Here is a 26782-nt window from a genome sequence, read left to right on the forward strand (position 1 = left end):
CTTTTCTCTGAAAAAAAAGAAAAGCACAGCAAAGAATACATGCACCAAAAGAGGAATAGCTTTCCGAAAAAAAAAACTAAAAAAAAAAGATACCTTTCTGTATTTTGAAATACTGCTTTATCCACATCCCCGCCTTTTCACTCTTTCTGTTATCTAAAAATCTAGGCCATATCTACTATTCTCTGGGTCCCACTAATGTTGTACTATCGTTATTAGTGTTATTCTCTGCAGTTAAAATAGAAATTCCATTAGGTGTATTACTGCGTACATGAAGCACCTCACTAAGATTTGTATCGACTTCTGATGATACACCAAGTTCCGGCACATTATTTTTTTCTTTATGTGAAACCCAGTGAGCTTGCTTTGAGTGGTTACACGTGGCACAGAGTGGTTTTCCCCATTGAGGTTTAAAGCTATCACATATGGTGTTCATCTGATTTCGCTTAGAAGTTGTTCTTACTTTTTCTGCTTCTTGGCGGAAACGAGATGGTACAATCCTAGGATCAATGTGCATACGACGTTGTGAAGAATTTCTATCTGAATTTGAAATTGAAACATCACGTCTTGGAGTCGTTGTACGCTTGGGAGTTGTTGCACGACTAGTCGTACTCCTTTCTCTTTGATAGCTCGGAGTATCTTCTTTCCTGCTTCTGGGAGTGGTAACTCCTATGCCTCTTAAAGGAACTGATCCTCTACTTCCACTCCTAACCACCGGTGGTTTTCCCTGTTCACCAGTGAGAGAATCTACTCTCTTTAACTGTTCTGTATTTACTCTACCACTTCTTCCTACAGTTTTCACTCTTGGTGACGGAGGGGGATGGCCCCTCTGTCGTGTTAAAGAAGAATTCCTCTTAAATTCATTCTCAGGTACTCCAGAAGCAGTAGTAGTTCTTACCTTTGATACCGTATTTTCAACAACAACGCCTGGTCTTGGCTTGATAACAAGAGTACCTTCATTGGTTCCTTCAAATACATTAGAAATAAGTAATCTGTTGGAAAGTACTGTATCCTTATATTCGGCTTGAATCTCTGATGGCTTAAGATGCTGAACACGAAGTAACTCTGGAACTTTTAAAAGTACGTCAGAAACGTCTGCTGTTTCATCAACAACAAGTTTTATAGCCTCATCATCACTTTGCTGAGGTTCGCGCAACCATACCTTAAGCATTGTAATTATTTTCTTTCTATTTATCCCTTTCCCCTTCAAAACACTTTATGAAGTTGTTTAACGCAAATAAATCAATAGAAAAACAAATAAATAATAAAAATGATCAAAATATTCACTACTAGAAAGGTGATATAAACAACCTTAACACCTGTTAAAGCAAAAGAGGGAATAAAAAACAAAAACAAAAACAAATACTTCGACAAAAGACATACTACTTAAATATATCATCTATATCAATGTACTCCCTTGCACCACGATTTGCAGTGTCCTCATGAACGGTTAGTGGGGGTGGAGAAGTATTACTGGGTTGCGAAGTAAACATATCTACGAATTCATGATCCGATGGTATGTTTTCGCTTACTTTCCCTTTTACTGCTGCCTTATCAGTAGCAGTAGCAGCAGCAGCTGCTGCAGCTGCCCGCTTTTCAGAGTTTATTCGCCGAGAGACTCTTCGGTTATTTTTTACATTGGCTAAAACACCAGCCACTTGTTCACATTCAGTAATCAAATCTTTAAAGAATCCACTTAGCTGAAGAAAGAATACATTACTTGCTGACCATGTCGCCATAGATGCCTGTTCCAATACAAATAATGTCTTTTCCATACCTTTCCGTAAAGCAGCATGATACTGTTCACCACTTCCTTGAAGGGCTTCCAATGAGCGAAGATGTTTATACTTTGCCATTCTGGCTCGATCAGGGTCAGTACAACTTTGATTTTTTGTTAACTCTGATTCATAAACTTCGGTTTGCCTCCTTTGCACATCAAATATTGTTTCTGCCCTGGCAACTTCAGACTTTACCTCTGAATAGACTGAATCAATTTGTTCAAGAGAGGCAGATTCAATTCCACATGAATTTACCTTAATATTAGATGACAAATCATGTCCTAGAAGACGTATTTTGGTACTAGAAGATTGAATATCACTTAACTCAGAGAAATCAGCAGGTTCTAGACCTGTTTCTTCCAAGTGTTTTTCGCAGACCTCGGTAAACTTTTGAAGTTCCACAAGAAGGGTATCAAGTTGAGTAGTAAGAATACCTATGGTATCCCCAACTGCATCAAACTGATCAGATAACTTCATGATAGAGGATCGAGTTCGTGAAACAACCTTCATACGGGAATTATAGATTTCATCATTACTCTTCTTAAACTCACCAAATGCAGATAAAACTGATAGTTTACCTTGCTCCATAAGAAGACGCAAACCATCGGGACCTCGATATTGGTGAAGAGATACACCCATATCCCGTATCACATTTTCCACACCACGTACATTCTCTCGTAGTGTATGCATATCCTTAGACTGTTTTTCAGACCCTAAAAACAACAACAACAGCAACAACAACAACGGAAAAAAAAAAGAGAAAGAAGGTAGACAAACATGTGATCCCCAGACGCACCTTTACTCTTTATCCAGAAAACCAGGATCATGCATACAAACAGAGACAGAGAGAAACATACACACAGTAAAGGAGAACCAATAGTTGAGTAAAATCCCAATTGATATGATTATCCTCTTATTATTTCCCCTTTTTTTATTCTTCTTTTTCTTCTTTTATGTTATCTTAGTATTCATTACTATTACTCAGTCTTGAGGAGATTCGAGTGCCAAAAATGGATCTTGAAACAAATTATCAAAGGCGGCCAGCACATCGGCAACAAACTCTTTATCATCGCACTCTGGTGTAAAAAACCTAAAAAGAGAGTCTTGAGATGCTCTTTCCGTTCCAGACTTCCACTTAATAGGCTCTAACGAAATAGTATTGAGGTCGGCATCAATTTCACGGTGAATCGTTCCTTGCTCAGCAAACATGTTTGATCGTAAACCGATAGAGACACATCGACAAAGGGAGTCATTTTTAACGCTTGACTTTACCTTAAACCCTTTTACTGCTCGCAAAAGTTTTGGATCTATCGTTCCATTAAAGAACTGCCTTAATGGAGTTTCTGGGGAAGACAAGACGCTGCTCCAAAATCCTTCTACTTTGTTAAGAGCCTCATGTCGCTGCTCAAGCAATGTCTCAATCCTTGATCTATAGTCGATGCGCACCTTATTACATGAGGAGTCGGTTTCCTTCTGAACTTCTGCGACTTTTTTGTTACATTCCGTAACAGCGTCGAGAACATTTTGAGGAATGGAATCCATTTTAACTTCGCTTTCTCCAAAACGAAAGTAAAAAAAAAAAAAAAACAGATTAAAGAAGAAGATAGGTAGATATCAAGAAGAACTTTTCTCCCTCCAATCATAGCATTACCATCACAAATAAAAAAAAAAAGAAAAAAAAAGAAATCAGATAAAACAAATATCAATAATCTCTAGTTTGGTTATCTGAGAAGAAGAAAAACAACATCAACCGCAAGAAAAACAAAAACAAAAGGAATTCACGCTAAAACCTTTTGGCCATCTCCACACCCATCATACAAGCAAACCGTATCCCATTATATAAGAATGGATAAGCAGGAGCCTCTGCAGCTCCATTTGTTTCACCCAGGTGTTGATGATGCTCTTCTTCATTTCTAAATTTCACAATTATATCTTTGACGTTTTTCCATGCCTCTGTATTCTCACCCTTTACCTCCCCTTCTTCCATTTCAAGTGATTCAATTTCCCGAAGTTGATCATTATAGTGCTTAGCTATTGTAATTTCAACTGCAGCATGACAACACATCATAGCCTCTTTACCAAGAAAAGCAGTAATTGTTCCCATAGCAAAAGCACCTGCATTAAAAAATGGATCCAACGATGTTAATCTTACAGAATGTTGGGAAGCCAGCTGGTTCATAGTCTTTTCATGAACTAATTCATCTTTTAGTATCTCTTTTACAATTGGAAGAGAAGGATCCAATGGTGACATCCAAAAAAGTTGATGCTTGCATATACGTACTGCCGCTACCTCACCAGCCTGGTCAACTCGAATTACTTCATCAAATTTTCTTTGTTTGGCTGAACTCAAAAAAGAACGACCAGTTTCCCTTTGAAGCTTTCCGAAACTGCGACGCATGTTTTTAGAGTAGATTTCCTTGCAAAGAAGAAAAGAAAGGGGAAAAAATAAAAATCCGAAAAAGAAAGAAGGGACCCCGACACGAAACAATAGAAAACTTTTTTGCTTCCTTGCCCGGGCGCCTTGCCCCAGCCAACAAAATTAAATAAAAAGAGACCCCGCGCCAGCCCCTTGGGGGGCGGAGGCGGGCGAAAGACCGAGGAACGGCGAGGCGTGGGTTTGCATTCTCTCTGGTGGGTGCGGTGTTTTTTCGTTCCGGTGGTCCGGTGTGTGGGGGTTGCGCTGATTTACCTTTTCATTTTATTTTTTTTTTGTGGGGAAGGCGAATTGCGGATAACTGGTTTAAAAACGGTGTCTTGTTTTTTTGGCTTGGTCTATTTCCTGATTCCCCCTTTAGGGTATCTTTCAATTACTTTTGCACCTTCTTAATAAAAGCATCTGAAAAGAATATGAACCTGAAAATAGTGTCTCGGTTATAAATATTTCGTGAGCACGGTAATTCCTTGTTTTTTTCTTTTTTGCCTTTTTTTCTTATTTCTCACGCATAAAAAAAAGAATAATAGCCGCATGAGCGTGTGGAAGAGATTTACGCACTTGTTTTTTTGTTACCATCCCAACCTATACCCATTAAACCCTCTATGCGGAGTTTTTTTTTCATATAGGTAATGGACGTTGCAATCTTCCTCTTTGTAATAAGCCTTATCCGTTGGCTGATTTCTTCGGTAGCTTAGGCTGCAGAATTGATTATTCTTTCAATGATTAGAGATTTTATTTAAACGACCAACTTCCTATGTATTACATGTAGGTTGGATTCACCATGTTGTTTTTTTTTTCGCTCTGTAATACTAATTTTTTTTTGATAAATTTGGGGGCCATGTTCTCTTGCTTTTTCTTTTTACCACTATTTAGAGTCTGTAAGTATTAAGTAACGGGATTGTCGATGGTAATGGACATCTATAGCATCTTCGTTGATATGTTTGAGTTAATCATTGTTAAAAGGTACGAATAAAATGCATATCGTCTATAAGGATCTGCGTTGAAATAATATGTTTGGCTTCAGTAACTGGTGTTTCTACCTTTTTTTCGTTTTATTCTTCAAATGTGCAGTGGTTTTTTCTCGGTTGAGGTTGTATCGTATTCTTTTTTGTTCTTGTTATGGTATTTTATTTTCCAGATTGCTTTTCTTACTGCTCTATAAAGCAATGTAAAGCTCTTTTCTTCCTTTGTTATTGAATTGGTATTTCTTTGAACTAACTGGTTGTCTGTGTTCTTTGGTCTCGTTGTCTTTTGGGAGTTCGCATAAGTAGGCTTTTTTATTTATTTTTCTTCTTCTTCTTAATAATAATAATAATAATAATAATAATAATAATAATAATAATAATAATAATAATAGTAATAATAATAATAATTACTGTTATTATTATTATTTGTATTGTTATTAGTATTTTCTTTATACGTGTGCATTGTAAGGGTGTTATTCCCTTTTTATTTTAGCAGTTAAAGGTCTCAACACACAAAAGGCCTTTATGATTATTCTTTGCTTTCTTTGAATTTTAAAAAATATCTGTTTTCTTCTCTTGGTTCTTTAGTGGTGTTTTAAATAAAGAAACCCATCGGTATTTCTATATACCTGAATCAGTAGGAAGTAAGGAACGCAAAGAAAAAATATTTGTAGAGATCTGACCCCTCTCGAAGGGCGATGTGATCATAAAAAGAGTTTTTTTTATTCCTTATCAAACACCGTAGTCGGATTAAAACCATTCATCAATGCTATGTTAGGTGTTGTTTATTATGTTCACTTTGTCTTTTTTTTTCTTTTGAAAGATTACCCGTACTTTTTTTTCCACTACCGCTTTACAGCCTTTGGTTATTATTATTATTATTATTATTATTATTATTATTATTGTTGTTGTTGTTTTTCTTTCCGTGATGTCCACTTCTTCTGGTTTTCTTTTTTCTCTCTCTTTTTTATCATTTGTTATGAATTTTAGTATTTTTTTTGGTTATTCTATAATTTATTCAATATGTCTTCTATAGGAGTACCGCTTTCTGGAGACCTTGCAAGGGAGTTTGTTGAATTTGTAAATAGGGCATGTACCCCATTCCACGCTGTTGAAGTTATCTCGTCATGGTTACTTGCTTCTGGATACAATAGGCTTCTTGAAGGTCAGGAATGGCCTACGTTTTCAAAGGGAGGCAAATATTTTGTCACGAGAAATGATAGCAGTTTGGTGGCTTTTTCAGTTGGACATAAATTCGAACCTGCAAATGGTGTAAAAATTGTGGGTGCCCATACAGATTCTCCAAATTTTTCATTAAAACCACGAACGAAGGTTGATAAAGGGGAATATCAAAGTGTTGGTGTTCAATGTTATGGCGGGGGTTTATGGCATACTTGGTTTGATCGAGATTTAACTGTTGCAGGTAGGGTTTTTTTTTCTTCAACTAACCTGGAAAAACGATTGGTTAATTTGAAAAAACCTATTATGCGTATTCCTTCTCTTGCAATCCATCTTCAGACTGCAGCTGAACGTGAGGCTTTTACTCCAAATAAAGAAAAACATCTTGTTCCAATAATTTCTACCCAACTTTCAGCATTACAGAAAGGAGATAACGACAAGAATAATTGTACCCATCTTTTTAAATTGTTGTCTGAAAATTTGGGATGCGCTCCAGATGATATTATGGATTTTGATCTCAGTGTTATTGATACCCAAGAAGCAACACTTGGTGGAGCTTGTGATGAATTTATATTTGCACCACGTTTGGATAATCTTATTTCATGTTTTTGTGGTATTAAGGCTCTCTTAAAATCTGACGAATGCCTGGAATCTGAGGATATGATAAGAATGGTTTGCCTTTTTGATAATGAAGAGGTAGGATCTGGAACTTCTCAAGGTGCGGGTGGAACTCTTGTCCCTGATCTTATCGAACATATTATGAATTCAAAGACACTTCGTTCAACAATTGTTGCAAATTCTTTTTTGCTTTCTGTTGATGGTGCTCACGCACTTCATCCAAATTATAAAGACAAACATGAAGATAATCATCGTCCACTTCTTCATCACGGTCCTGTCATCAAATACAATGCAAATATGCGTTATGCTACAAACGGCGCAACTGCTGCAATAATCAAATCAATCGCAAAAAAAGCTTCGGTACCACTACAAGAGTTCTGTGTTAAAAATGATTCACCTTGTGGATCAACAATTGGTCCAATTCTTTCCTCTTTATCTGGCATCCAAACTGTGGATATTGGGAATCCAATGTTAAGTATGCATAGTGTACGGGAAATGTGTGGGACTGCAGATATATTTCATTTAACCAACCTTATTGAGGCTTTCTTTAATCACTATAAGCGGGGTATGATATCATCATGATTTTTTTTCTTTCCATTATTTTCTTTTGTTTTGTCTTTTAAGAATATCTGAGGGTTTTTTTTTTCTCTTCGGTTATTGTGTTTTGTCTGTTATTGTGTAATTTTTTTTTTTTACTTAAGTTCTATATATAATAAATGTATTTGTTTTGTTTTTTTTTCTTTTTTCTTAGCGTATTACCTAGAAATCATGGGTCGCTTTAAGCCTCTTGCAGTCAAGAAGAAGTACGCAAAGAAGCTGAACCAAAACAAGCCTGTGCCTTATTGGATTCGTCTACGCACTGGCAACCGCATCAAGTGGAACGAGAAGCGCCGTCACTGGCGCCGCACGAAGCTTCACTATTGAGGTAGTGATACTGTTTCAGGCTCACGTCTCTTTTCCTTTATTTAAAATGAGTTTTCATTTTTTTCAAGAACTTCATTTATTTTGAATATAATTACCTTTACTGTGTTTGTTTTAATAAGAAATTTGAGAGAAATACATTTGTTTAACCTTCCGTAAGTTTTTTTTTGCATTTTATTCTTTTTTATTCTTTTTCTTTTTTATTCCTCTCTACTGTAAAGAATATAGGGATAAAAATATGATAGAAACAAATGCTACTAGCCCTGGAGCTGGTGCTCGTGTTCAAGTGAGTGTTCGTATTTGCCCTCCTCGAGAAGGTGAAAAGGTGATTTTACAGGGTGATCCTGATGATCAACAAGCTGTTGTGATTGATCATGGGGAGAGTAGGGCTGCGAATGTATTTAAATTCGACCGTGTTTTTACCGGACCCCAGGATGAGTTATACAATGAAATTGGGAGACCAATGTTGAAAGAAGCCTTTGGGGGATTTAATGTGTGTCTATTTGCTTATGGTCAAACAGGAAGTGGGAAGACACACAGTCTTTTTGGGGACCTGAGCAGCAAGGAGAATTGTGGCATAGCTCCGCGTTTTGTACAAGAGATGATCGAAGAGGCACAACGACGTGTGGAGGCAGATAGCGGGGCAACGATTAAGTTCTTCGTAACAATGGTAGAAGTGTACATGGAAAAAGTGCGTGACCTCCTCGCACCACGGGTCCGGGGACAGGAGCCAGAGTCACTTGAGATTCATGAGGACAGCCAGCGTCGCGTTTACGTGAAGGGAGCTGGTGTCCACCCTGTGCTAACTTTAGAACGCATGCTTGAGCTGCTAAAAATGGGCAATGCCAACCGTCAGACAGGTGAGACAAAGATGAATGAGACCAGTTCGCGGTCACATGCCATCATTCAAATTACCATTTCTCAGAAGTATGAGTCTCTGGAGATGAGAGATGTTGAGAGTGTGGTTTTATTGGTCGACCTTGCTGGAAGTGAGCGTCAGAGCAAGACTGAATCCACTGGGGTTGCATTTGAAGAGGCCAAAAGATTAATCAGTCTCTGCTAATGCTTGGTCGGGCACTGAACTCATTTAGTGATCGAAAGGGAGGTGATGCCTTTATATCGTTGCGGGCCTCAAAACTGACAAGACTACTTTCTGAGAGTTTTGGCGGTAATAGTAAGACATGGATGCTTGCCACTGTATCTCCTGCTGCATATAATTTGACGGAGTCTATCTCTACATTAGAATACGCTCAAAATGCTATGGCTATCACCAATAAGGCTAAGGTAAATAAATTAGCAAGACATATGGAGTATGATGAGCTTCAAAAACTGTCATGGCTTTTGCAAGTTCGTTTGGATGATGAAACAAGAAGTATTGCAGCATTAGATGCACAGAGAAATGCTGTGCTTGAAGAAATAGATTCAATGAAAAATGTGTTGACAGTTTCGGGTAGTTCAAAGATAGAAGAGGAATTAAGGGGTGCGCTTGAAGAGAGAGAAAATTTGTTGCGTTTGCTTAGAAATGCTTTGGAAGCGCAAAATAAGAAGTCGGGATCACCAGCTCCGCTTGTATGTTTTTCTGGAACCTGCAAAACCTCATTAGCAAATATACCGTTTGGGTCTTATGAAGTGACAACTCTACCTCTTCCATGTTATAACTTGGCGGGACCTCCACCCCTTTTGGTGTGTCGCATTCATCTTTATCTAACAGCCGAAAAAAATGTGGCAGTACTTGTTCGTCTTCAAGAGTTACAACACCTTCCAGATTATGTTACGGGTGGTGTTCAAGTAACTATGTGGTTTGACGGGAATGCATCTAGCTCGGTACAAACGCCTATTGTTAAACCGAAGAGTGGGAACCCACAGTTTTCACTTAAACAAACTTATCTCTTTGGGCCTTTAACAGATGATCTTCAAAAAAATTTTTTCAGTTGGATGTATTGTACTTTCGCGTTGAGGGAATAATGTCAGAGAACACTTACATCTATCAACACAAGAATGAGTCGACTGTGGTAGAAGTATTGTCTTAGTAGTAATTTTATTTTCATATTTTGCTACCTTTTTTTCTTTTTGTTAATCTATGTTTTTTTTTTTCCTGTTTCCTATGCACATCGTTTTGGTGAAGTGAAGAAATGTCAAAGCCAAAAGTTACCCTACTCTCATCCTACGGAAAAAAAAGTAATCACGTAATACAGAGATTTAAACTTTTGTTTTTTATTTTTTCTCTTTCTTTTTTATTCCTCTCTACTGTAAAGAATATAGGGATAAAAATATGATAGAAACAAATGCTACTAGCCCTGGAGCTGGTGCTCGTGTTCAAGTGAGTGTTCGTATTTGCCCTCCTCGAGAAGGTGAAAAGGTGATTTTACAGGGTGATCCTGATGATCAACAAGCTGTTGTGATTGATCATGGGGAGAGTAGGGCTGCGAATGTATTTAAATTCGACCGTGTTTTTACCGGACCCCAGGATGAGTTATACAATGAAATTGGGAGACCAATGTTGAAAGAAGCCTTTGGGGGATTTAATGTGTGTCTATTTGCTTATGGTCAAACAGGAAGTGGGAAGACACACAGTCTTTTTGGGGACCTGAGCAGCAAGGAGAATTGTGGCATAGCTCCGCGTTTTGTACAAGAGATGATCGAAGAGGCACAACGACGTGTGGAGGCAGATAGCGGGGCAACGATTAAGTTCTTCGTAACAATGGTAGAAGTGTACATGGAAAAAGTGCGTGACCTCCTCGCACCACGGGTCCGGGGACAGGAGCCAGAGTCACTTGAGATTCATGAGGACAGCCAGCGTCGCGTTTACGTGAAGGGAGCTGGTGTCCACCCTGTGCTAACTTTAGAACGCATGCTTGAGCTGCTAAAAATGGGCAATGCCAACCGTCAGACAGGTGAGACAAAGATGAATGAGACCAGTTCGCGGTCACATGCCATCATTCAAATTACCATTTCTCAGAAGTATGAGTCTCTGGAGATGAGAGATGTTGAGAGTGTGGTTTTATTGGTCGACCTTGCTGGAAGTGAGCGTCAGAGCAAGACTGAATCCACTGGGGTTGCATTTGAAGAGGCCAAAAAGATTAATCAGTCTCTGCTAATGCTTGGTCGGGCACTGAACTCATTTAGTGATCGAAAGGGAGGTGATGCCTTTATATCGTTGCGGGCCTCAAAACTGACAAGACTACTTTCTGAGAGTTTTGGCGGTAATAGTAAGACATGGATGCTTGCCACTGTATCTCCTGCTGCATATAATTTGACGGAGTCTATCTCTACATTAGAATACGCTCAAAATGCTATGGCTATCACCAATAAGGCTAAGGTAAATAAATTAGCAAGACATATGGAGTATGATGAGCTTCAAAAACTGTCATGGCTTTTGCAAGTTCGTTTGGATGATGAAACAAGAAGTATTGCAGCATTAGATGCACAGAGAAATGCTGTGCTTGAAGAAATAGATTCAATGAAAAATGTGTTGACAGTTTCGGGTAGTTCAAAGATAGAAGAGGAATTAAGGGGTGCGCTTGAAGAGAGAGAAAATTTGTTGCGTTTGCTTAGAAATGCTTTGGAAGCGCAAAATAAGAAGTCGGGATCACCAGCTCCGCTTGTATGTTTTTCTGGAACCTGCAAAACCTCATTAGCAAATATACCGTTTGGGTCTTATGAAGTGACAACTCTACCTCTTCCATGTTATAACTTGGCGGGACCTCCACCCCTTTTGGTGTGTCGCATTCATCTTTATCTAACAGCCGAAAAAAATGTGGCAGTACTTGTTCGTCTTCAAGAGTTACAACACCTTCCAGATTATGTTACGGGTGGTGTTCAAGTAACTATGTGGTTTGACGGGAATGCATCTAGCTCGGTACAAACGCCTATTGTTAAACCGAAGAGTGGGAACCCACAGTTTTCACTTAAACAAACTTATCTCTTTGGGCCTTTAACAGATGATCTTCAAAAATTTTTTCAGTTGGATGTATTGTACTTTCGCGTTGAGGGAATAATGTCAGAGAACACTTACATCTATCAACACAAGAATGAGTCGACTGTGGTAGAAGTATTGTCTTAGTAGTAATTTTATTTTCATATTTTGCTACCTTTTTTTCTTTTTGTTAATCTATGTTTTTTTTTTTTCTGTTTCCTATGCACATCGTTTTGGTGAAGTGAAGAAATGTCAAAGCCAAAAGTTACCCTACTCTCATCCTACGGAAAAAAAAAGTAATCACGTAATACAGAGATTTAAACTTTTGTTTTTTATTTTTTCTCTTTCTTTTTTATTCCTCTCTACTGTAAAGAATATAGGGATAAAAATATGATAGAAACAAATGCTACTAGCCCTGGAGCTGGTGCTCGTGTTCAAGTGAGTGTTCGTATTTGCCCTCCTCGAGAAGGTGAAAAGGTGATTTTACAGGGTGATCCTGATGATCAACAAGCTGTTGTGATTGATCATGGGGAGAGTAGGGCTGCGAATGTATTTAAATTCGACCGTGTTTTTACCGGACCCCAGGATGAGTTATACAATGAAATTGGGAGACCAATGTTGAAAGAAGCCTTTGGGGGATTTAATGTGTGTCTATTTGCTTATGGTCAAACAGGAAGTGGGAAGACACACAGTCTTTTTTGGGGACCTGAGCAGCAAGGAGAATTGTGGCATAGCTCCGCGTTTTGTACAAGAGATGATCGAAGAGGCACAACGACGTGTGGAGGCAGATAGCGGGGCAACGATTAAGTTCTTCGTAACAATGGTAGAAGTGTACATGGAAAAAGTGCGTGACCTCCTCGCACCACGGGTCCGGGGACAGGAGCCAGAGTCACTTGAGATTCATGAGGACAGCCAGCGTCGCGTTTACGTGAAGGGAGCTGGTGTCCACCCTGTGCTAACTTTAGAACGCATGCTTGAGCTGCTAAAAATGGGCAATGCCAACCGTCAGACAGGTGAGACAAAGATGAATGAGACCAGTTCGCGGTCACATGCCATCATTCAAATTACCATTTCTCAGAAGTATGAGTCTCTGGAGATGAGAGATGTTGAGAGTGTGGTTTTATTGGTCGACCTTGCTGGAAGTGAGCGTCAGAGCAAGACTGAATCCACTGGGGTTGCATTTGAAGAGGCCAAAAGATTAATCAGTCTCTGCTAATGCTTGGTCGGGCACTGAACTCATTTAGTGATCGAAAGGGAGGTGATGCCTTTATATCGTTGCGGGCCTCAAAACTGACAAGACTACTTTCTGAGAGTTTTGGCGGTAATAGTAAGACATGGATGCTTGCCACTGTATCTCCTGCTGCATATAATTTGACGGAGTCTATCTCTACATTAGAATACGCTCAAAATGCTATGGCTATCACCAATAAGGCTAAGGTGAACGATACGAAGAAAAATGTCGAGCTAAAGCGTCTTAAGGAGCTTGTGGCCTTGTTAGAAAGTAAATTAGAGACTGTAGCACTGGAAAAGCAGGAAAAGCAAGAGGATTTGAGTAAACTTATATTTGAACGTGATTCACTTCGACAAGTAGTTGCCAATGCTGAAGCTAATAATATTACAAAAAGTAAAATGGAGGATGCATTAAATAGTATAAGACTTGGTAACATTGCATTACGTAGAAGAGTAGAGGCTGCTTCTGATGGACTGGTGTTTTCACTTGACAACAAGTGTCCATATAATTTTTTCAAAGGGAAATGCGGCATATCATTGGAAAGTGTTTTTCTTGGAAGACGTAGCTCGTTTTCTATTGGGCTACTAACTGATAGCGGAGTACTCACGGATGCCAGGCTTCATATCCAATTGTTTCCATGTGGGTCACACTCTGGAGTACGAAGTGATCCTATGCTTTTGGTTGGAGAAAATCTGCGTTTCTGTTTACATGTTGTGGGGGTTACGGGTATCCCCAAGGCTTTCAGTGCTCATTCATTCTGTAAATATACTCTCCTTTGTGATCGAGAGGGACGCTACTTTACCACACCTACAGTAGCGAACTCTTCAAATCCCAATTGGGGCTTTGCAAAACTTTTTGAGTTTCCCAGGTTAACACCAGAGGTTATTAAATTTTTTTCCGAAAGACCCTCATTTACCTTTGAAGTGTTCGCCTTCAGCTCATGAAGATATTATTGTGCCAACTTTGTTTATAACCATTATTCTGTATTTTTTTTTTCTTATTGTTTTTGAGTGCAGGCACCGTTTAAAAAAAAAGAGAATTCGATTCACTGAGTAGATATAAATTTTTGTTTTTTTTTTTGTTTTCTTTTGTAAGGATGCTTTTTTCGTACTTGCATTCCTCCTTTTTTGTTTTTATTTTTAAAGAAAAAAATCATTTTTTTTTTTAGACTGTGTAGGGGCTAGAAAGATGTATATACAGAAATAAAGGGTCAGTTGTGTGGTATTCAGTAACCTTATCGAATATTGTGCCTCGTTTTTGCAAAACAGTGTAAGAATGGACGAAAACCAAAAAAAAAGAATGCACGTTCCTGCGTTCTTTTTTTTTTTCTACTGAAGTAACTCTATTCTGTTCCTACTATTGAGCACGTGATGAAGTACTCCATAAACGAAGAAGAGAAAAAAGACAACCATTTCTCTCAAGTGTTAGTCAGAACATTAGTGTTATCAGAACACCTCCGTGGTTTTGCGTCTTGTAAAGAAGTAGTAGTTCTTGCATAAGCATGTTCTTTCAAGCAAATAAGAGAATTATGGGCAAAGGTGTTATATAAACGGTTATCGGGTTTTTTTTTCTTGAGGAATCATTTATTTGACAGGAATCGTTAATAAGAAATACAAGTAGAGTCCTATCCTTATTTCGTCCGTTGATTGTGTCGTGGCTATTGGGAACCAAAAAAAAAAAAAAAAACACACACACTCTGTAGGAAGGAATTACGTTGCCTATTTGTATAACTCAACGTAGATTCTACCCGACCTGAGGAACACTGCCAATGGACTGGAGGAGGACTATATTTGGGATACTAATAATGCACTTTCCCCCTTGTTTTTTTTTTACCCCCTCTTTAAACTCAAGAAGGAAATGAGTGAGGTTGAGATATCGGATTCTCTTCGCACTGTATAGTTTTTGTGGTTTCATTTGTATTATTATTATTATTATTATTATTATTATTATTATTATTATTTTCTTAGACGTTCATATATATATATTGTTGTTGCTTCTTCATGCCGGCGGAGTCACAAAGCATGGAGTTTTTCTTCTTTTCACTGTTATCTTTTTCTTCTTCTGTTTTCTCCTTTTTCTTTTCCTTTTCCGTGAAAGGTGTGTTGCATTTCTGTTGTTGTTTGTAAGCCATTCCACAACAGCTCTTTAGTGCTACTATTACTATTACTACTATTACTGCTACTAGTAGTACTACAAAAAAACTATTTTGAAGACGTTCTGTGTATTAAGATAGTGGTGATGGTGGAAGGGAGGATGCATGGACGGTATTTAGATTGTACTCCTACATTCCATACACAATATGCCCCACTTAAGAAGCGCACTTATTCTGCACTTACACCACATCCATGCCATGTAGCTGAACGTCCCGCGACTGCTAATTCTTCACCCCTTACCATTCGCGGTTCAAACAGAAAAAATCAAAAAAAAGAATTTTTGTATCAAACGAGTAATGTGGTAGGTGAGAGGCCGGTGCAATTTGCTAGTACAGTGGGATTGTCTCCAAATTCAGAAAATGGAAGAGTTTTATCCTCTTGGCGTTCACGCGAGGAATTTAATCATGTACACCCGAGGTATAACATGGACTGGCGTTTTCCTAAAGAACAAAGTTTCTTACCACGTCCTCTCCCTACTAAAACCTTTGCACGAAGTACATTTACCGAATATGATAAGTTCTTTATTCCACCAGCATCTGCGCATGATGAGGGAAAACTTGTAATTGTTCTTGATCTGGATGAAACGCTTGTATACTCACGGGCTGGACCAATTATTCCTAGACCTGGTACACATCGTCTATTTGATGCATTGCGTGGACGTTGTGAAGTAGTGGTATGGACAGCAGGCGAAGAACATTATGCAAGAGAAGTTATACGAAGAATTGACCGTAGTCGTTGTATTCAACATTGTATTTTTCGTCATGAAAAGTGGTGGACAGAAAAACCAGGATATCTAAAAGATATTCGTGCATTAGGAAGACCACTTAATCGCACCATAATCATTGATAATACACCTGATTGCTTAAGGGCTTATCCTCAAAATGGATTGCTCGTTACCGACTTTCGTGGAGAACTTTGGAATCGATCAGGTGCTGATACAACTCTATTTGTTCTTGCAGAAATCATCGAAGATGTATTGCGGGGTCCTTTGGTTTCTGTTGAGGCATTTCATAGTCACCCACATATACAACTACGCTCTGTGCCGTGTGATACTGGAGGATCAATTGAGGTGCTGACACTAAAACAAGATCATTTTGCCAACGCCAAAGCTCCCCGATCGCGGTTTGTTGCGTCTTATCAATTAGTAAAGGCAACTCGTCAATAAAATGCTATCTCTCTTTTCTCTGGTACGTGTGCGTTTGTGAAAGTATACATTAAATTGTTTTGTGCTGTGCTATGAAAAAATTTTCATTTTCGTATGTATTTGTCTCTCTCTTTCTCTCTCTCTTTCTCTCTCTCTGTGTGTGTTTGGGTGTGTATGCGTCTTCGTGGTTGTTTTCTTGTTTTATTGATTTTTCACCTGTGTCCACGTTCGTTTTTTTTTTGTTGTTGCTGTTGTTGAGGATGTTTTCCCTTTTGTCGCTTTTTTTTTACCATTCTGCTGGTATTTCCTTTGCTAGTGCAAAGGAATCTATCTCTGCATTTCAGTGGTTTTCCTCACTCTTTTTTTTTCTGCATATTATTGTTCATCCTCAGTTTTATTATTTTGAACTGTCTCCCACTATTCAAACGTATGGTCTTCATCGATGTTTTTTTTTTTTTTTCGTTACATTATTTGTAATTCATATACTTACCTCTGTCATTCTAGTTGGACACCAGGAAAAGTCGGCTGTACCTTCTGATGATTATTATGGAACACAAATGTAGTATTGCCTTTTCGATACATAAATGTGCCATGAACTAATCCATATCTCTTTTTTTAAAAATATTATATATATATATATATATATATGTTATGATGTCATATACCTGTGTTTATATTTCACTCGAAGACGACTGTTTTTTATTTATTTATATATGTATAGCAACAAAGGAATAGGAAAATACTGTACATTCATCTCGTTTAATGCACTATTAGGGGATTTCTCCTAAATATGTTAGACGATGGAAAGTGGTTCACAGAGAAGAATAATTGGCAACGGCATTTACACAAGAGCAATCATGCATGGGTGGCGACGATGCGCATATTTATTATAAGTGATCTGCTGGTTACTGTGTTATTTCAAAAGGATGTCGAAGAATTTTTTCAAACGTACATATATATATATATATATATATATATACGTTCTTTTTTTTTTCTTGTCTCTGCCTATATTTGGTTCTTATTTTTTTTTTGCTTCGTCTCTGCTCTTGTATATATATATATATTTATTTATTTATTTATTATTTATTTCTCTTCTTTTTTTTTTTGCAGCGTTCGGGTTCAGCAGTAATGGTCGAGGTGGTCCCAACGGCATGTGTTGACTGGTCACTAAATAAAGACAAGAACACGGGTAAATTCTTCTGGTGGCATGGAACATATAGTATTAGTATTTGGGATGAGAACTTGAAGGTGGATGTACCACACGAAGAAGCGACTGATTTTCACGTTTGGCAGGCATTCATTCGTTTTCAGATTCAATCCGTGTTTAAAGTTTGTTCCATTTGCCACCACCCAGAGGGAAATGAAGATATGATGTTGTGTTGTTACTGTGGACAGACTGTACATTTGGGCTGTTCAAAGGGGGCTACAGAGTCTCAAATGGCTTGGAAACCGGCTAATAGCGGTTTTGAAGATTATATGCGGGCTTGTTTTTTCTGCGAGGATGAGAGAATTCCAGAGAGAACACCACCAAAGAGAATACGCTGTAATGCGCGACGTGGGGTTTTACGAGCTTTGTCGATTAGAGAAGAATATCCAGAGTACATACTCTCTGAAATAGAATCTATTGCTAAACACTCACACGAGCCTCATTCAGAGGAAGAGGATGAATTACTTATGGCATCCTTACGACGTGTTGTCACAAAATTTTTTCAATCTCCCGCATCATGTGAGTTTCTGACAACAACAACTCGACCTGAAAAAGGAGGAGGTGTTGGAGTTGTGGCTGCGGAGGATATTCCCGCCTACACTGTCCTTGGTGTGTACCCAGGATACTTGGATGTGTTGAGTGGTGAGCAGTCTAATCAAGGTCGTCCTATTCCAAAGTATGCTCTAATGACTCTTAACTGCGCAGATTATTTTAACGTGGTATTTGAGGAATTACAAGGTACATTTACACCATTTATTAATGAACCTGCAGAGACAGAAGAAAGTAACTGTGGTTGGATACAAGAAACGAAGTATAATGAAGGACGACTTAGCGTTATGACGACACGTGATATTAAAAAGGGAGAAGAGCTTCTTATCGGATATGGACCATTGTACCCTCGTTCGTACCCATATAAATATGATGCTTTGACTTTTCACAAGGTTGAAACTGATCAAGATGCTACTTGTTTTGCATTATGGCGTTTATTATCAGTAAATGAAAGTGATGCGAAATTGATATGCTATATTGGCTATAACTCATCTAGTGATTCTTATTACTTATGGGAAACGGCAGAAACTAACTGAGAAAGGAGTTGTCAACAATAAAGAAATCAACAACGACAGAAACGATCATCAGATAGCTGTTTAAATGACAACAACAGCGAAAAGTAAAAAAAAGGAAACGAGTTAAATACGAAATGTTATTACGACACATCATGAAGGTAGTAATGATAGAGGTGGTTTTTTGTTTTGGTATGGTGTTATGTTTTGTAATCAAAAATGGAATGAGATTCATTTGTTTTTTTTTTTGCTGTTCGTATTGATTTGGTCGGTATTACAATCTTTTCTTTTCTTTTTCCATTTTCCTTTCTTCATTTCTTTTCGTTTTCACATTTTCTTTTTATTCTTTTTCTCTTCAAACATCTGTGTGTGTGTGTGTGTGTGTGTGTTTTGTTTATTTTATTTTTTGTATATATATACTGTTTTTTGATGGGTAGTTTATTTGCATTTATTATGTTCATAAGTGGACCTTTTCGGATCCCTGTTGGTTTGGTTGTGCTGCTTATCCTCTGCACGCAGGTGTTTGACTGGGCGGGGCCGGAGGGTCCCGCTGCAGGGACCGTACAGCTAGCAGCACATAGTAACAGGGATATGGTTAACAAGAATGTGAATGAGAGAACAGAAAAAGTGGTGGAGATGTCGGATTCCAAAGGCCATGGACAAATACGATCAGAGGAGTCCAAACATGATTTAGGTACCAGTTTTAGAAGTAGTAAAAAGTTAACTACAGGAAAAGAAAATGTTGAGAAATTGGATCCACGATATACCTGGGGAGAATTATTTCGGCGCTGGATACTCTTTCTTCTCTTATTTATAATTTCTCTTTATCTAATTGAAAATATACAGGACCTGTTTTTTCCAGGCCCACGTAGGCTTCGCCTTGATGACTCATATTTAACGGATGATCCACCTGAGGTGGGACCGGAAATTGCCCTAACTTATGATACTCCTTGGACACTATATGAAAAAATAAAACTTGTGTTTTTTATCGTGACAGGTTTCTTTTTTTTTCGCATATTTTTGGTAACTTTATTTGGGATGCTTTCCATCATGACAATGAGTGTGGTTGGTTGGCAGGGACGCACTCGTCGTGACAATAACCTCTGGTTTACAATTTGGGCCAATATAGCTTGTTTATTCGCTAATATTGCTGCCATATCTGCAGGAGTTTATCACGTTAAAGCATTTGGTAAAATTGCTGATAAATCAGAGTGTAAAATACTAATTGCCAACCATTCCTGTATTATGGAGGTTATAACCCTTTTCGTATATGCTAATTTTCCATCGTTTGTAACTCGAAAAGAGAATTGCGAGAAAGTACCCTTTTTTGGTGCGGTGGCCAAGGCATTAGATGCAATAACTGTTGACCGCGATGCTGCTGAATCTCGTCAATATACTGCTAATGCAATAAAAATGCGGGCAAGAGACAAAGATCCTAATGTACCCCAACTTGTTATTTTTCCTGAGGGAACTACGGCAAATCAAAGGGCGCTATTTCTTTTTAAAAGAGGAGCTATGGAACCTGGTGAACCAGTTCAAATGATTTGCATATGTTTCCCCTACAAACACTTTAACCCGTGCTGGACTGGTCGAATCTGTGGTGGTAATAATATCATCGACCTTGTGGTACGTAACAGTTCTCAGTTTGTAACACGAGTGGAGTTGCGCGTCTTACCAGTGTATACACCAACTCCCGAAGAAAGGAATGACTCAACACTCTATGCAAAACACTGTCAAAAAATGATGGCTACAGTCCTCCAATGTGGTACAAGTTCTTGCACGTACAGTGATTATGAGTTGTTGGCAAATAATCAGGAATGTGACAAGAGTGTTATGTCATCCCAAAAAGTAAAGAAGTGAAAGTATTTGTGAAAGGTAGTTATTGGGTTTATGGTATATATATAGGGAGAGGGTGTGTGCGTGTGCGTGCGAGTGCGTTCGTGTGAATGCATTGTTAACAAAAAGCAACAACCACAACAGTGAGGGACAAAGTAAGACAAAGTGGAAAATGTGCTCTCTACGTACCCTTCCCCGAAAAAAAAAAAAAATTACGTTAGAACGAACAAGTGAGCAGCTATAATGGTATTTTTTTTTCTTCTTTGGGTTTATTTTTTATTTTATTTTCTCTCTCTTTCTATTCTATTCTATTCTATTCTGTTGTTTTCATAGCCACACGGGGAGTCCAAGAAGACGAATCAATGGAGCTGTGTCTCGATGACCAGCGTGAGAGGCCATCATTCTCGGTAAACTTATTCGCAGACCGAATTAGCAGTATACTTGAGGCCCCGTTGCCGAAATGTCTACGCCTGAAAGGTGAAGGGGATATCCAACCGATTGTTACTAGTTTCACCGGGAAGCATGCAGCACAAATTGCATCTTCTCAAAGAAGAGCAGTAAGTGCAGGTGCTGGGATTCAGCAAAAGAAGCCTATTCATGAAGTACTGCTTGATAAAGGTAGACTTGCCGCAGAGCAAAAAGAGGCTTTGCGACTGAAAGTATTAGAAGAAGAACTTAGTCAACTACGCCCAGCGCCTTCTATTACATACAATAGTCTTAAGAGACCACCACGAAAGGAGACTCCAATTGAGGATCGATTATTAATGCGAGCACAAGAAGCGGAAAAACGACGTCAATATGATGCAAAGTGTCGTGAAGAACAAATGTTAAAGGAAATGAGCGTTATTGCACCATTTCGACCAAATATATCACGTCGAGGTAGAAAGGCAACTCCAAAGACACGAAAGAAGGCTGAGGAAGCACAAGCTGATTGGTGTCGTCGTCGTGAAGAGAAAAGAGAAGTTGCACGAACAGCAAAAATACGTGATGATCTTGTTGAAGTGCGAGATGGGCCCATTATTAATCCTCGATCAGAACGACTGGCAGCTCGTCGTCGAGAGAAGGAAGGACTGTCAGGTCTCAGCGTGGTTGAAGCACTTATAGAGAGAGATCGCATTGCACAGGTTAAACGTTGGGAACGATATGAGATGGAAAGACGAGAAGATCGAACTCCTCAAATTACTTTGTATGCTGCTACTCTTCAGAGAGATGGTGATGCGGCAGAAAGATTATATGCAGATAGTTATGAAAAAGAAGAACGTCGATTGCGAAGACAACTTCAACAAGGAAATGATCATAATGGTTCCTTATTTACTCCTAGAATTAGTCCACACGCTGCTATAAAACCACGTTTTCGTAGTGTTGAAGATGAATTAATGCAGAAGCATATGCAAAGTATGGTGTTGAAAGAGGAAATGCGACGTCAAGAAGAAGAGCAAGAGTTACTACGACATCAACCGGCAATAAATCCAGTAAGTGAGGCGATTGCGGCAAGACTGCCTGATACCTCTCTTGAGCGTTTATATCGTCATCCAAGACGAACCCCAAGAAATATGGATTCAAGAGAAGAAGTAGAAGCAGAAGTAGGAACAGGAACAGCAAAAACGATGACAACAACGTCAGGACCAGCAGGAGTGCTATCAGATTTATTCTTTAATGGAAGTAATAGAGGTTCTACTTCTCGTGTAACTTCTTTACCTGAATCTATGGCAGAGGCTCTACAGTCATATGAAGAACGTCGATTAGAAAAAATGCGACGACTTCGAGAGGAACAGGAGCAACGCCAACGTGAGGAGTGTACTTTTGCTCCTGTTACAAATGGTAGAGGTCCAATCATCGGAGGACCTGAAGATGTTGCCACACGGAATCAGCAATGGCTTGCCCGTAGAGAGGGAAAATTACGAGAGATGCGTCAGCGCAAGGAAGCCGAAAAAGTTAAAGATTGTACTTTTAAACCAGAAAGAGAAACTACGCATGTGCTTTCCGCACGTGGAGAGAGTGTGTATGGTGGAGATGGAACAGCGTGGGGTGTGCAGGAGTATTTGGAACGACAACAAGAAGCCCGACGTCTCAGAGAAGAACGTGAAATGCGATTGCAGCGGAGACCATCAAGTGCCCCACGTCCTTTTGTAACAACACCGCGGGAATTTGTTTTGGGTAGACGTGAGGGTACACCAGTACGTTGCTTACAACGGCCGCCGCATGTGCCGCTGATGTCACCAGATAGAGATGCGGTGGAGTCACAACCACAACGACGGCAACAAGCAGAAGATCAAGAAGAACAAAAAGGGCAGAAAAATGATGATTTATCAGTATATGAACGTATTTATAATCGCATCTACAAATCTGCCCTTAATGGGTTTGATGATGAAACTGGGTCTTCTTTCTGTATACCTCCTTCCCTGTACTCCTGATGACATCTCACTGGTTCTTATTTTGTTTTTATTATTATTTACTGTTGTTAGAACCTCATTTCTCTCCTATATATCTATATTTTTTTTTACTCTTGTTTTTTTTTCTTTAGATGGGTAAACAAGACTCATGGCTGATATTTCACAACTGGTGTACATTTTTCTTTTTTTTACCGAAGTGATGGTGTGGTGATTACATGTGTACGTGTATTTTTGTAATTTTGTCGCTAGAATATATCTACATATATATATATATATATATATATATATATATATATAGTTTTTCCTTTAGTCCTCATATGTCGTCAGAATGTTACGCCTCCTTTCTTTTTCTATTCAACTCTTTTTGTTCTTTAGGCTCTGTTGTTCTCCACTAGTTTTTCTTGTGTTCTACTGACGAGAACAAAAACAAAAGACAGAGAGAGGTAAAAAAAAAGAGACAAAAAAGAATTTATAATGATATCAGAGGTCAATACTAGGAAAGGCAATCCTATTTATATATCCAGCGATGAAAAGACAGGAGCGGGAGAACCACAACGGGATATATTTACACACCTGTACAGAGATGCCGAGGTAAAACGGCAACAGAGGAAACAACACTATCAACAAAAAGAATTTGTTGGGGCAGGACGGACTCATACACGAAATGAAATTACACCCATTGCCCCACAGCGTAGTAACTCGCACTTGATAGACCATGATGCGAGTACCGTTCTCCCCGGTATTACACCTTTTGCAACGAATAAGCGTATTAATAAACTCGCACTTCCACGTGGTCCCAATCACACCACTATTTCACCCCCTTCACCAAATTATGGTCGTTTAATAAACTTTACGGAAGAAGTGGCGGAAGAGAATAGACGACCTCATCACCACCACATTTCTCGACATCCACCTGAAGTGACCATTCCAACATCTAATCCAAGAATAAATCGACTGGCAACACCAAAACGGTATATGGAGTCTACATCACTATCTCGAAAAAACTCTTCGTTGGGACAGGAAGAGCGACAGGAATATCAAGGAACCCGTCGAAGGTCAAATACTCCCTTGCGTCGGGGTCTGCCTGTTTTTCGGTTTAAATAAATGAGATTTTTTTCCCTTTTTTTTCTTTTTTTTGCTTCCTTGTTGTTCTTTTTTGGGAGGGGATGCTCCAATTCCTGCAGCCACGCATAATTAAAAAAAAGAAAAAGAAAAGAAACAAATGATTTTCCGTTGGTTTGTAAAATAATTTATCAATACAAAAGAAAAAAAATAAAACAATATAGTGCTTTCCTTTTTTTTTCGTTTGTCTTTTATGTATAAGTTTTTCTTTTCTTTTCCCTTTATTGTTGTCATAATTCTTTTATCATTGTTATTGTTTTTTTTTTCTTCTATGTGTCTCCTTTATTTAGTACAATGTACGGGAATTAGTTTATCTTATTGCCTTGAACTTGTTCTGGAGCTCTCGTTGTACCAGCACATCCCGTGTTTTTTTTTTCGTTTGTTATTGCTGGCATAGTTCATTTACATGTGCACTTCTTTTTTTTTAGCTTGGTTGCCTACTTTTTTCCTTTCTTCTCTTTTACTTATTGTGTTTATAATTTGCATTCATTCTCCAGTAGGTCTGAGGTTCAAGGAAGAAATAACAACAAAAAAAAAGGAGACTAGGGAGTAATCTCTCTTTTTCTTTTAATCTCTCTTTCTTATCCCATATATATATATATATTAACAGGATTCTGTATAGCCTATACATTGAAACGTGAACGATGGGCTGTGGTGCGACGAAGGAGTCGCCAAACACAAACTCACCACCGGCGGTGGGTCTCTTCGTGGAACCCTTGCAAAAGTTTGATACCATACCTGTTAAAGCCGCTGAGAGCACTGATATTCCTGCTGTTACTGCTGACATTGGTACAAATGCGAGCACAGCTATTAACGGTACTACTGATCCTGCAAGTAATGCTACGAACTCTGCTGCTGAGCCACCGCAAATGCGTATGCCAGGAAAAGAGAAATACATTATGGAATCAGGAGCTGTTGTTATGGATGATCGTACAAAAGGAGGAGGTTGGACTTCTCATGGTATGCTATTGTTGTTTTGTGCACCAGGGACAAATGAATTTACTATTTCGTATCGTGAAAACTCTTCAGGAGCTCTGTTTGCGAAACGTTTTACTGATAAAGAACTTTTGGCTTCTAAAGAAGCTGCTGGTATACCGTTTTCATGGGGACCTTTTTTTAAATCTCTTGCCTCAGATGTACTAAAAGGCAAAGCGATAGTCCAGGCTCCTACATACCAAGCGAAGGAGGTACGATTTACCATCTTTAATAGTAAAGAACCCAATGTTACATATTCATATATATGTACTCTTGAAAAAGTCTCAGGACCTGGAGGATCTGCAAAACCAACTAAAGTTCTCGAGTATTTTGTTGAACCCTTAACACGTATGTTGCAGATTCGTCACCGTTCTGCAGAAATGTCAAACCGAATAGCTCAGATAGAAGAATTGGAATGTAATTTTACAGTGAAAAGTGCTAGTGCACGTCGCTATAAGGAAAAAGTTCAACAATTACTTACTGATATTCGTCCACTACGGGAGGAGTCTTCCATTACGGCGCAGAGAACTATGGAACTCGCACTTGAGGTAAAAGCTCTTGAACGACGTCTTTGTATGATGCGTGATAAACGAATTAGAAAACATCCTTTAGATGAACTCTATGAAAATGGTGGAGCACAGTATTTTGAGCATGTTCCACAGGCGGAAAAACACTATCCAGTAAAAGAAATTGTGGATCCAAATCTTCTAGCTTGTATCCGATATGTTTTCCCTATTTCTCCTGGTAAAAAGTTAGAAAATATTCTTGAAATATTGGATCATCCTGCGTTGCAGCCACACCTAACAGGATCTTCTTCTCAATTAATAAAAGATGTGTTTAAAATTTTTCAAGGTGTAGATCGATGGGATTATGATGCTATTCAGTTAGAAATTATAACGAATGGAAATGCACTTTTTTATACAACATATATGCTTATGTACAAGATGGATCTTGTAGCACATTTTAACCTTGATGATGAGGTACTACAACGATTTCTACTTGGTGTTCAATCGGGATATCATCCAAATCCCTATCATAATGCTATGCATGCAGCTGATGTTACACAAATTAATTATTATATTATTATGATAGCAGGATTAAAAGAAAAATGTCAGTTAAGTAAAGAAGAATTACTTGCTGCATTAATTGCTGGAGCTATTCACGATTTTGATCATCCAGGCCTTAATAATAATTTTCATTCTAAAACGAATGCCTACTTGAGTACATTATATAATGATCGTTCTATTCTTGAGAATCATCATCTCGCTTCAGTTTTTGAATTGCTTAGAAATCCTGCATATAACGTTTTTGCACCCCTTAGTGCCGAACAACTGCGTGTTGTACGTGATACAATGATAGAGATGGTATTGGCAACCGATATGGGTAATCATGGGCGTATCTTTAAAAATTTTCAATTACGTATGGGAGAAACTACCGATTGGCACACAAACAAAGTAGCTGTTCGCTTGGCACTATCTATGAGTATTAAAATGGCTGACATATCCAATTGCGCCCGTCCACATTATATTTATGCAGAATGGGCAAGAAATATTGCGAGGGAATTTTATAATCAAGGTGACGCTGAGGTAGCGTGTAACCTTCCTATTTCCCCTTTTATGGATCGTAGTAAAGAGATTGTAGACTTCCCCAAGGGACAAATATCTTTTATGATGTACATTATTATCCCAATGGTGGAAGCCATATCTGAATTTCTTCCATCCCTCCGTTTCGCACTGCAATACTGCAATGAAAATAAGCAGATATGGCAGACATACCAGGAGGAACACTCTTCAGTAAATCCACAAGATTAAAAGGAGGAGGAGGGATGATGATGATGATAAGAAAAATGAGA

At 38.6% G+C, this 26782-nt stretch overlaps 16 protein-coding genes across 16 annotated transcripts; 12 read left to right on the plus strand and 4 right to left on the minus strand.

Annotated features, from left to right (window-relative positions):
* Window positions 1–175: 175 nt before the first annotated feature.
* Window positions 176–1168, minus strand: LSM04_000259 (uncharacterized protein; the record flags this gene model as incomplete). Its single annotated transcript, XM_067336276.1, has 1 exon — window positions 176–1168. One exon carries the CDS (start codon window positions 1166–1168, stop codon window positions 176–178), a length of 993 nt encoding a protein of 330 aa, XP_067192286.1.
* A 211-nt stretch (window positions 1169–1379) lies between these two features.
* Window positions 1380–2465, minus strand: LSM04_003143 (uncharacterized protein; the record flags this gene model as incomplete). Its single annotated transcript, XM_067336277.1, has 1 exon — window positions 1380–2465. One exon carries the CDS (start codon window positions 2463–2465, stop codon window positions 1380–1382), a length of 1086 nt encoding a protein of 361 aa, XP_067192455.1.
* A 291-nt stretch (window positions 2466–2756) lies between these two features.
* LSM04_004526 (uncharacterized protein) lies at window positions 2757–3317 on the minus strand (the record flags this gene model as incomplete). Its single annotated transcript, XM_067336278.1, has 1 exon — window positions 2757–3317. One exon carries the CDS (start codon window positions 3315–3317, stop codon window positions 2757–2759), a length of 561 nt encoding a protein of 186 aa, XP_067192537.1.
* Window positions 3318–3558: 241 nt separating this feature from the next.
* Window positions 3559–4173, minus strand: LSM04_000162 (Ubiquinone biosynthesis protein Coq7; the record flags this gene model as incomplete). Its single annotated transcript, XM_067336279.1, has 1 exon — window positions 3559–4173. One exon carries the CDS (start codon window positions 4171–4173, stop codon window positions 3559–3561), a length of 615 nt encoding a protein of 204 aa, XP_067192276.1.
* Window positions 4174–6197: 2024 nt separating this feature from the next.
* Window positions 6198–7553, plus strand: LSM04_001093 (Peptidase M18; the record flags this gene model as incomplete). Its single annotated transcript, XM_067336280.1, has 1 exon — window positions 6198–7553. The coding sequence occupies one exon, from the start codon at window positions 6198–6200 to the stop codon at window positions 7551–7553; it is 1356 nt and encodes a 451-aa protein (XP_067192343.1).
* A 577-nt stretch (window positions 7554–8130) lies between these two features.
* On the plus strand, window positions 8131–8955 carry LSM04_003130 (Kinesin motor domain; the record flags this gene model as incomplete). Its single annotated transcript, XM_067336281.1, has 1 exon — window positions 8131–8955. One exon carries the CDS (start codon window positions 8131–8133, stop codon window positions 8953–8955), a length of 825 nt encoding a protein of 274 aa, XP_067192454.1.
* Window positions 8956–9077: 122 nt separating this feature from the next.
* LSM04_007399 (uncharacterized protein) lies at window positions 9078–9922 on the plus strand (the record flags this gene model as incomplete). The annotated part of the gene is made up of 2 exons (XM_067336283.1): window positions 9078–9716; window positions 9824–9922. 2 exons carry the CDS (start codon window positions 9078–9080, stop codon window positions 9920–9922), a joined length of 738 nt encoding a protein of 245 aa, XP_067192692.1.
* A 242-nt stretch (window positions 9923–10164) lies between these two features.
* On the plus strand, window positions 10165–11955 carry LSM04_008744 (Kinesin motor domain; the record flags this gene model as incomplete). The annotated part of the gene is made up of 1 exon (XM_067336284.1): window positions 10165–11955. The coding sequence occupies one exon, from the start codon at window positions 10165–10167 to the stop codon at window positions 11953–11955; it is 1791 nt and encodes a 596-aa protein (XP_067192762.1).
* Window positions 11956–12198: 243 nt separating this feature from the next.
* Window positions 12199–12600, plus strand: LSM04_007277 (Kinesin motor domain; the record flags this gene model as incomplete). The annotated part of the gene is made up of 1 exon (XM_067336285.1): window positions 12199–12600. The coding sequence occupies one exon, from the start codon at window positions 12199–12201 to the stop codon at window positions 12598–12600; it is 402 nt and encodes a 133-aa protein (XP_067192684.1).
* A 28-nt stretch (window positions 12601–12628) lies between these two features.
* Window positions 12629–13983, plus strand: LSM04_003277 (Kinesin motor domain; the record flags this gene model as incomplete). Its single annotated transcript, XM_067336286.1, has 2 exons — window positions 12629–13013; window positions 13067–13983. The coding sequence occupies 2 exons, from the start codon at window positions 12629–12631 to the stop codon at window positions 13981–13983; spliced, it is 1302 nt and encodes a 433-aa protein (XP_067192469.1).
* Window positions 13984–15292: 1309 nt separating this feature from the next.
* Window positions 15293–16357, plus strand: LSM04_007197 (FCP1 homology domain; the record flags this gene model as incomplete). The annotated part of the gene is made up of 1 exon (XM_067336287.1): window positions 15293–16357. The coding sequence occupies one exon, from the start codon at window positions 15293–15295 to the stop codon at window positions 16355–16357; it is 1065 nt and encodes a 354-aa protein (XP_067192677.1).
* Window positions 16358–17464: 1107 nt separating this feature from the next.
* LSM04_009719 (SET domain) lies at window positions 17465–18628 on the plus strand (the record flags this gene model as incomplete). Its single annotated transcript, XM_067336288.1, has 1 exon — window positions 17465–18628. One exon carries the CDS (start codon window positions 17465–17467, stop codon window positions 18626–18628), a length of 1164 nt encoding a protein of 387 aa, XP_067192808.1.
* A 429-nt stretch (window positions 18629–19057) lies between these two features.
* LSM04_006391 (Phospholipid/glycerol acyltransferase) lies at window positions 19058–20464 on the plus strand (the record flags this gene model as incomplete). The annotated part of the gene is made up of 1 exon (XM_067336289.1): window positions 19058–20464. One exon carries the CDS (start codon window positions 19058–19060, stop codon window positions 20462–20464), a length of 1407 nt encoding a protein of 468 aa, XP_067192628.1.
* A 338-nt stretch (window positions 20465–20802) lies between these two features.
* LSM04_006478 (uncharacterized protein) lies at window positions 20803–22854 on the plus strand (the record flags this gene model as incomplete). Its single annotated transcript, XM_067336290.1, has 1 exon — window positions 20803–22854. One exon carries the CDS (start codon window positions 20803–20805, stop codon window positions 22852–22854), a length of 2052 nt encoding a protein of 683 aa, XP_067192635.1.
* Window positions 22855–23307: 453 nt separating this feature from the next.
* Window positions 23308–23937, plus strand: LSM04_001266 (uncharacterized protein; the record flags this gene model as incomplete). The annotated part of the gene is made up of 1 exon (XM_067336291.1): window positions 23308–23937. One exon carries the CDS (start codon window positions 23308–23310, stop codon window positions 23935–23937), a length of 630 nt encoding a protein of 209 aa, XP_067192352.1.
* Window positions 23938–24599: 662 nt separating this feature from the next.
* LSM04_000022 (3'5'-cyclic nucleotide phosphodiesterase) lies at window positions 24600–26741 on the plus strand (the record flags this gene model as incomplete). The annotated part of the gene is made up of 1 exon (XM_067336292.1): window positions 24600–26741. One exon carries the CDS (start codon window positions 24600–24602, stop codon window positions 26739–26741), a length of 2142 nt encoding a protein of 713 aa, XP_067192271.1.
* Window positions 26742–26782: the final 41 nt, after the last annotated feature.

Source organism: Trypanosoma melophagium, assembly GCF_022059095.1.
Source record: "Trypanosoma melophagium isolate St. Kilda chromosome Unknown ctg2segment0, whole genome shotgun sequence".
Taxonomy (NCBI): domain Eukaryota; phylum Euglenozoa; class Kinetoplastea; order Trypanosomatida; family Trypanosomatidae; genus Trypanosoma; species Trypanosoma melophagium.